At 41.2% G+C, this 8,826-nt stretch overlaps 1 protein-coding gene across 2 annotated transcripts; it reads right to left on the bottom strand.

Annotated features, from left to right (window-relative positions):
* Positions 1–248: 248 nt before the first annotated feature.
* On the bottom strand, positions 249–8,085 carry entpd4 (ectonucleoside triphosphate diphosphohydrolase 4). 2 transcript variants are annotated; one of them, XM_072388179.1, is made up of 12 exons: positions 7,619–8,085; positions 7,322–7,519; positions 7,033–7,238; positions 6,678–6,828; positions 6,474–6,577; positions 6,126–6,185; positions 5,798–5,952; positions 4,772–4,938; positions 4,356–4,680; positions 2,468–2,553; positions 2,226–2,387; positions 249–1,477 (listed from the first exon to the last, which is right to left on the bottom strand). In XM_072388179.1, the coding sequence occupies exons 1-12, from the start codon at positions 7,624–7,626 to the stop codon at positions 1,243–1,245; spliced, it is 1,857 nt and encodes a 618-aa protein (XP_072244280.1). In that variant the 5' UTR covers positions 7,627–8,085; the 3' UTR covers positions 249–1,242. The 2 variants fall into 2 exon arrangements, with proteins under 2 accessions (XP_072244280.1, XP_072244281.1); XM_072388180.1 differs by having other exon boundaries at positions 5,822–5,952.
* Positions 8,086–8,826: the final 741 nt, after the last annotated feature.

Raw genomic sequence — 8,826 nt, 5'->3', positions numbered from 1 at the left:
CCAGAACCAGGAACCCTCTCGCTGTGAGGCAACAGCGCTACCCACCACAACACCAATTTCTCTCTTGGTGAGTCTTTGGAGTCAAACTATAAAACCATCTACTGCGCAGCCCTTGTGCTGAGCTCATGTGGTCAATATTAGTTTCATGCGGAACGTTACGCTTCAGTGATGTAAACTAAACTCCAGACTTTCAGATTCACTCAGATGAAGAATAATTAGTCTGATCTCTTCCTCACAAAACGGACAAGTTTCCCATAAAACCTTTATTACTATATTGCAGTGTTACAACAGTTATTTCACATTTACTTGTGAAAACACTTTATCAGACCATTTTTATTTAAATAATAGGGCACATGCTCTAATGTACAATCCCCTCACAGCACTGATATGACAGCTTCTGAAAATGAAGCCCAACTTCAGTATATGCAACAGTGTCCAACTTAACCGTCAGACAAGACATTTCAGCAGGGCTTTAAGAGAGATTGATTCTCATGTCAAAAGGTCAAATGGGTTTTGGAACATTTTCCCAACAGTGGCAAGACATGTATTGCACGAGCGTAGCATTTAAAGGCTTCTTGTCTCACGGCATAAATCTGCAGAACAGTTTGGGAGAGACATACACACACGAAAAGAAAAAAAATATAAAAACATTCCAGCTGGGACATACAGTTCAACTGCATTACAAAGTGCTTCTTCCACTAAGAATAAATCATACTGCGTTTGAGGTTTCTGTAATAGCAAGTTCTTACTCTATTCACTGTGAAAAAAAAAAGAAAAAAAAAAAAGAGAAATATATAATTAAACCATCACGCACACAAAAACAGACCAATAAAAAGGTAGAAAGGCAAACACCCACACATAAGTACCAAATTATCATGGCAGAACTTGTCCAACATTGTGACTTTCAATGCATAGACTTAAGTCTTTATTTGGGTATGGATGAACCAGAGGGAGAAGTACCACTATGTTAGTTATTCAATAAAAAGACAGGACACTTGGAGGCAGCTGCCATTTGACAAAGTGTATTGCAGGTAAAAAAGAATAAACTCAAAATGCTCAATTGCTTTAATGACTAAACAAAATAACTTAAACTCAGTTGCTGTATTAAGTCTCCAGACTCATGAAAGATGTTCCTCATTTATCCAAATCTCAATATCCTCCCTCAATACACTGTGGGGTGCAGCCTTGAGAAGGAGTGAAGGTTTTGAGAAAGTCAGAAAGGCTGTCCAGACTGTAAAAAGTTTAGAGATTGATGGGGAGTGTTGGCGAGCCAAGGCCCTGTTCCAACCACGGGGCGGAGGAGGGTGTGTAGCTCTGCACTGTATGCCGATGAATGCGACGGAGTCGCAGTAGGTACAGCATAATGGAAAGCAACACGATGAAGAAACAAGCCAGGAATAAGTAGTGGTTGTTGACGAAGGAGAAGCTGTGTCGCCAGTGAGAATGTGTCCCTTTGAGACTTTCCTGTTGGATGTCCCTGGAAGAAGCCAAAACAAAAACAACCCGCACAGATCAGTTCTGAACAGAAAGATCATGCCAAAAGACAGAAAGATCCTGTTAATCACAAGACCAAATTAACTTGATAGGTAATCTTTTTGTCTCCTCAGAGGTATTTGAAGGCTTATTTAATTTTCTTGAGCCACTGTCTGAGCAGCATGTCACGAGGCTCAAACCTGACAAATTTCAATCCACTTTATCATCTGTTACAACCTCAGCTTGTGTGTTCCTATAGGACCCGACTGTGACAGGAAGAGCCACAAAGGCAGCTTTGAGTATTTCAACAAGAGACAGCAATTTAGGAATTACAAAATAATTTGGTCAAAACATAGATTTAGCTGAAAAAATACTTTGCTCACTTTTGTGGTCCATATTAATTTCTTTTGTCTTTGATTTATCATTTCTTAGCGCCTTCGGCTGGAATTCTTAACAGTGTCTGGATATATTTGAGACTGATGACATTCCTTTTTAACAGAGATAAGGTCTCTCGTTGAGTTAATGCTGTGCCTGTTAACAGTCAGTCCAAAGAACTATTTGCTCCTCTATCCAGCGTGAAGCCAGAGAGATCTGTTACCACAGGTTGCTCTGTAGTTAACCAGCTCTTTGTCCACCTGCACTGAAGAACAGGTTCAACAAGACTGGATTTCAGGGGATCAATTTCACTTGTTTAAATGACTTGAAGGATTTGATTCGCAAAGACTGGCACATGAGAGAAAAATCCATCTTACCTCAAAGGTAGAAACCGTGTTCTATACAGTATAGCTCCAAGAGTCCACTGGACCTCCTTATCATAGACCAACAGGGCCGTCTTTAGGTTTTTGTAGCTGGTTGGGAAAGAGAATCCTGAGTGCAGCACCTCGTGCATCCATGCTGATTTAAAACACTGATACCTGCAGGCATAAAGATAAACTGGTGACCATCAGCGTTTAATTGGGGTTGGGAAACAGCTCGACGGTTCTGTACGACTTACTTCAGTCTGTGAACATCTGCATGTGAGGCGTACAAGCCGGAGTCAAAACGTTCCTTCAGTGTCTTCCACTGGGTGGCACAGTAGCCCTGTAAATGTTAAACCACAATGTCAGGGAGTTTCCACGACTAAAACATGAGCTAGTGGCATATCGACATCCCAGTTCTGCCCTTTTTTAACTATACCATTAAACCTCCAGTGGCATTACACAAATTATACTTAAAAACCAATTACAAACCCTTTTAAATTTTACTTTAAGATTTTAGTCCTAATCCCATTTGAATTTTATGCTGTCAATTTACTTCAATATAATTAAATAAGATCAATTCAAAACACTTAAAAAAAAAGGGGCAGAAAAGGAAGGAACAAACTGCTATATGTCTTGAACGCAGCTTATCAAATTCATCCACAGGAGATGCGATGATGAGCTATTTCACAATAACTTTTTAAAGGAGCAGTGTGTAATAATTATGGTGATTTATTAATAGAAATTAAACATAACACATATAACTATGTTGTTAGTGCTATATAGTCACCCTATGAAACGAGTCATTACGTTTTTATTTCTTTAGATTTCACCTTTTTCTTTTTACATATATCGCGGTCCGCTCTACACAAAGGCATCCCTGGAAGGACACCACTTGCTTTCCATATTGATTACAGTGGCCTAGAAGGGACAAAGAGTGGCTCAAGCGCGATTCGCCGCTACTTTGCAGACGAAGAAGCCGGATGTGAGGTTGTAGAAGAAGAGGAAGAAGGAGATGAAGAAGCGGTCCAAATATATTTTGCAAGTTATCTGAATAGACATGGCGGATCAAACTTACTGTAACCTCTAAAGACCACGAGTCATCATCAAAGAAACGAAAACATGACGAGTCCAAAAGGATTAGAGACAGAAGACGGTGTAAAACGAGAGTAAATATCGGTGTTGCCTTTCCTAAATGGATGTCGCTGATGGGGGAGAAAGGCTTTAAAAGCGATGCCGAAGTTGCCTCTTTTCAGCTGGAAAAGTAATTCAGCTCAGTGTTTCTAATGTAAATGATAAATGTTGTTTAGTGGCTGTCAATGTAGCCACTAAACAAGCCAGGAGATCAGCTGATCTGATTAAGCCAACGTAACGTTTTCTCCGTGTCCCTGTTGAAAACTGTTGAGTTTATGCACCAAAACTACTAAGTAGCTTTGTTAGCTGGACAGAAATGACATGGTGTCATGTTTCAGAGATCAGCTGATTTCAATCAAAGTGTAACGCGCTTCAACCCTCTCCTCCTCTTCACATGAGGCAGCGGCTGGGTTCATCCTGCCTCTCCCTCACCTCGCCCTGCCTGCTCCAGCAGCTCTGCCTCCTCGTCCACTCCCTCTCTCTCTTACCTCCATCTCCCATTCCTGTTACACTCTGCGAATGGTAAGAAAACGTGTTGCCTGCTAATGCTATCCATCTATCAGACTAAATACAAACAGCCTTAAGCCTTACCTAGCTAATATTAGCTTTTATTAGCACACAGGTAGCTACCTGGGGTCCACAAAACACTAATAATAATAATAATAATGCAGAACAACTAACAGTGACATTCACTGTAAGTCATCTTTTCACAGAATATCTAACCAAATGTAGCATCCATTTATAATTTATATCTCTAAAAGTAACCTCAGAACTTGAGAAGGTGGTTTCACTTGATGGAGAATACATTGTGACTCATTTGATTGATTGATTGATTGATTGATGTTGGGTAGTGTGTGCTGCACAATGTCAGGCCACCATAGTTTCTCAGAGTGTTGCATTCAATGCTCACTCGGAAATGACAGAATCTGACGAACAATACACCCTGCTCCTTTAATTCATTAGAAAACGCTTAATGAGAACAATTGTGTTTGTTTTCTGAGTAGCACTTACCTTGGCCGCCTGGGCATACTTAGAAGCATTGTAATCCCCACCCATGCGTAGCACATCCTCTGTGCAGTAGTAGAACTCTGAGAAGCCATAAAACTGGCTGTTGCTGTAGTCAATCGCTGGCTGGTAAATGCCACTGAGGGAGGTCTGGGTGTCATTGGTGCGGTTGAGGAATGGCTGGAGAATTTGCCTACACTGGTCAAAGTCTCCTGTGCCTCGTAGGTAGAGCCTCTGCGTAGATGTTCCAATCTCATCCTGCAAGTCAATGGGAAGACAAGGATCCAGGATGGGAGACTCTGCTGTTTGACCAACACGCTGACCTAAAAGCCTGAACAGATGAGCACATTACAGCTTTAGTACTTGCAGTGTTGCATTCCGAGTTCTCAGAAACACTGGCAAAGAAGCAAAATGGTACTCACTTGTTTCGAGAGGCAGCATCTCTGATGAGGATCTCTTCGTATCTTTGGCGTGCTGCATTTCCTCCAAAGCCCAGGAAAGTAGACACGTAAACACGGTAAACGTGCTCCGTGCGATGCACATCGCACCCCAAGTTGAACTCGGCCAGTAAGTTCTTGGCAACTTCCTCCTAAGAAACAAATCAGCCTAAGAGATCAGGTCATCCTCATAATATATGTATATGTGCATCCAAACAATTTAACACTCACAAAAACATGAATTACTAAAGCAGGGAAACAATCTTACGGCCAAATACAGAATTGTACAAAAGTCTTGAGCAACCCCTCATTTCTTCATACATTGCCAGGAAAATCATGTTCTTTACTAAGCTGTCTTATGTGTGGACACAAGTCTGGCTCCTCCCTTGAGTTAGATGACTTTTTTATGCTTGAATGGTTCATATGTTAGTATTAGCTGGCTTTAGGGGAAAAAAAATGGTCAGCAACATGGACCAGACTGAAAATGAGCAATCAAAAGATGACTTCAAGATTACAAGAATTTATTTGGCTTCTTAGAAAAAAAAATATAAAAGAGATGAGCAGTGCCTCAAAACCTTTGCACAGCACTGTGAAAAGATAAATATATTTTTTTCTATACTGATGTATCCTAAATTCTATCAAACAAAATGACAGTCAAAGTGCATCTAAGCATCATGTTGTTTAAAGAAAAATGAGAGCATGCATGCCTGCCACTGTACATGTATCACTGCAACACAGGAATTTTTGACACAGAAGGCATCCGCTGCATTTGGTGGCCTCAATAGAAGTCAATTAATATTCCCAGTATCAAATCCTGCCATGGAGTCAGGCAGCAGGCTTACAGTATGCCTTCAATAGTGAGGAATGGAGAGTAGATCATCTCCACAGGACAAAATGGTGCATAGAGGTTTAAACCAGGGAATGAGAGACATTGGAAGGAGGAAGAAGAACACAGCGTGAGTGACAAAAACCAAAGACGGCACAAAAACAGAATTGGTTGTGGATAATAACCTGCTGTGGAGAAGCAAAGCTTACAGTTTTGGGCACTTCGTATGCAATCTGTGTGGAAACACCACCCATGTCCAGGACACCAGCAGTTCTTTTCCTCATCAGCGCTTCCTGCTGATCGTTGCCTGGAACATGTACCTCCACCACAGCGTCCCCATCTTGTGAGATTGACAGCAGAGAAATAAGCGTCTTGGGCAGACTGCACATCATGTCATGATAGTGCCACTGGAGAAAACTGAGTCTACGTGGGTTAGCTAACATGTGGCACACCAACTGTTTAACAGCAAAACTATAATTCATCTTCAGACAGTATACTAGTGTTAGTCCTTACCATTGTGCACATGGTTAAACCTTCCAAGGACGAAGTTTATTCCAATCCATGCATAGACGCCTAAAACCAATTAATACACGTTTATTAAAGCAACTTTTATTAGCATATCTAAATAAAAAAAGTACGATACAGATAAGAATCACACATTTGATAAAGATAATGTGATTCGGTGAGAATGAATCAATTAATCAGACCTCCTGCAACGCATTAAGTAAGTTTAATTTACTAGTTTTATAGGTTTAGCCATTCTATAAAGTTCAAATTATCTAAAAAGCTGTAACTGCATAGGATTTTAGCCTAGAATGCTAATTATAGTCACAGCCCACTCTAAATTTCCCATTTACTTACCTTCTTGTTTCCCAGAAATCACTTCCACATGGGAATCGGAGAAGAGAAAGTTGAAGTGGACTGGAATATCTGTGCGCAGATCCTCAAGAAGCGCTTCTTGTTGACTGAGAATAAACAAACAAGAACATAATAAACACTTGTTTTTCCCTTCTGAGAGTATTTTGAGTCCGTTTCCTTTAAGCCTGAAGTCAAAACTTCCCCTACCTCTCGGGTAGGATTCTCATCCCAGCTGTGCACAGGATGTACAGGGGAGTTTCTTGGTGCTTATTTTTGGGAATGTGTTGAGCTGCGAAACTTAGAAGAGGGTATATGTAGTCACTGGCTTTCTCAGGTGTTTTAGCCAATTCAGAGATGCCTAAAAGAAAAACACAAAGACCAAAATAATACTTTGATGTGAGCATATATTGGTCTTTTACTGGTTTGCTTTAGACAATATTTTGTAAATTCTTTTTTTAAATTCTGCAACGTCCTTAAACAAACTACAAACCGATTAAAACCATGCACCCACTCCTTTAAACAATGTCTGAATAAATAATAAACCGAATACTGAGCGTCTCACCAGGCTTGATCTTCATGACCACTGGTTTGCGGTGTTGATCTCGCATTTGCCGGATGTCCAGCAGTTCATGGGGATTACCGTTGTGCCGGGGCCAGCAGTACACAAATACCCTTGAGCCGCTGCTGCCACAGTCCACAACCAGACCATAGTTCAGATTGGGGTTGCTTGTATCGGTTGCATCCACATCAGTGACCCTAGCTAGGTGCCTTTTGAACGACAGAGAATGATTGATGTGAACATGACATTTGCCTTCAGAATACCTGCACTTAGATGGTAGATGTTTGAGTACCTGTGGAAGCGATTTTCCCTTCTGATCCAGCTGGTGTGTCCCTTTCCAGCAACAAGCAGCAGGTAGAGTAGTCCTATGACGCAGATCACCAGGCCGATGAAGAGCAGCTGTCTGAGGGAAGGTACCAGTAGCCGAGGAAGAACTTGGGATGACAGGCTGAAATGCCACGAGGCCGGGAAAAGGCACGAAAAGCTAATCCTGCAAACAAATTAAAGAAAAGAGAGCCTTAGCAAAGTCTGTCTGAATGTCACAGACACGTGGAGGGAACGTGAATCAAACGGATCACATCAAACCTACCTTCCCATGATGCAGATTGTGCTCTTCTTATTGGTTTAATAATCAGTCGACTGAAAGAGGGAGAGCTGGCAAATTCCACTGCTCCATCTCCCCTTTAGCTCATTTAACATCGTGACCTTTTGGAGCGAAATATAATCAAATTCAGGGTTATTCTGGTAAGATCTGCAGGGGTCTTCTGAGCTCTGGAAAGGCCTAACGTTACACTAAGTCCGCTTACAAGTGCACACAACATGTTCACGCTACGATCAAACATATCGATGCCAGTGTACAATTTCGAGCTGAAGGCACAAATTAATCGCATTGGAAGTACGGAAAAAGAGGCACTTTAGCCGAACACGAAGCAGTTAACAGATAGTTAAACGTCAGCATTTTCAGGTAAGTAACTACCTAGTTAGTCTGGTTGAAGAAGCTAGCGAAAAAGAGCCGGAACTCTAATATTTCATCTACTGTCACTTTAATAACAGTAATGTGTTCGTAACCGATTATTTATTTCATACTTACCAACGAAAAAAAAGCTTTTCCAAGAAAGATAAACATGAGCAGCCAGCTGCTCACCGCTGGCTAACTGACGTTTAACTAGCGGCACGGCTCCGGTGAGTGACGTGTTAGTACGTCAACGGCATGTTTGATTTTCTGTCCGCATATCCCGGATCAGAGGCAACCGGGTTTGTAACCCCTAAAATACTATCCTTCTTCCACCCTGAGGTCGTGGGGCAGCTGGAATCCGTGATTTGGTATTACAGCAATATTTTTTGGGGGGTATTGCCATGAAAAACAAACAAAACAACAAATAAGATACTCAGTGACAGAGTAGTTCTCACAATATAATCAAACACGTATCTAAGTCCCTGCACTATTTCACCACTGTATGATATGTTCCTGTTAGCTTGTCTTCGTGTATCCCAAATGTTTATTTACCCCCTCACCCCCCTCAAGAGATCGACATATTGCATTTCTACTTGTTATCAACAATTGCCCCGTACAGGTGAATAATACCAACCACCTAAACTCATGAAACCCGTTTTCTTCTTTTACACTTAATACTAGGATTGTGACTCATGACTGCCACCCACTGTCCAGAATGGTTCCCGTGGACCACTAACACGATAATATAAATACATTTCTCAATTTTGTCAGTGCCTGTTGTGTGTTTCTGTTGAACCGACTGCATTTTTCTTCTCAGCAATAATATTACATTTTCTTTTCTG

This window comes from Leuresthes tenuis, unplaced genomic scaffold (genome assembly GCF_036924035.1).
Source record: "Leuresthes tenuis unplaced genomic scaffold, fLeuTen1.0.hap1 SCAF_6, whole genome shotgun sequence".
In the NCBI taxonomy this organism is placed as follows: Eukaryota; Metazoa; Chordata; class Actinopteri; order Atheriniformes; family Atherinopsidae; genus Leuresthes; species Leuresthes tenuis.
The sequence above is the reverse complement of the archived record's forward strand: the minus strand, read 5'-3'. Positions and strand labels throughout refer to the sequence as shown.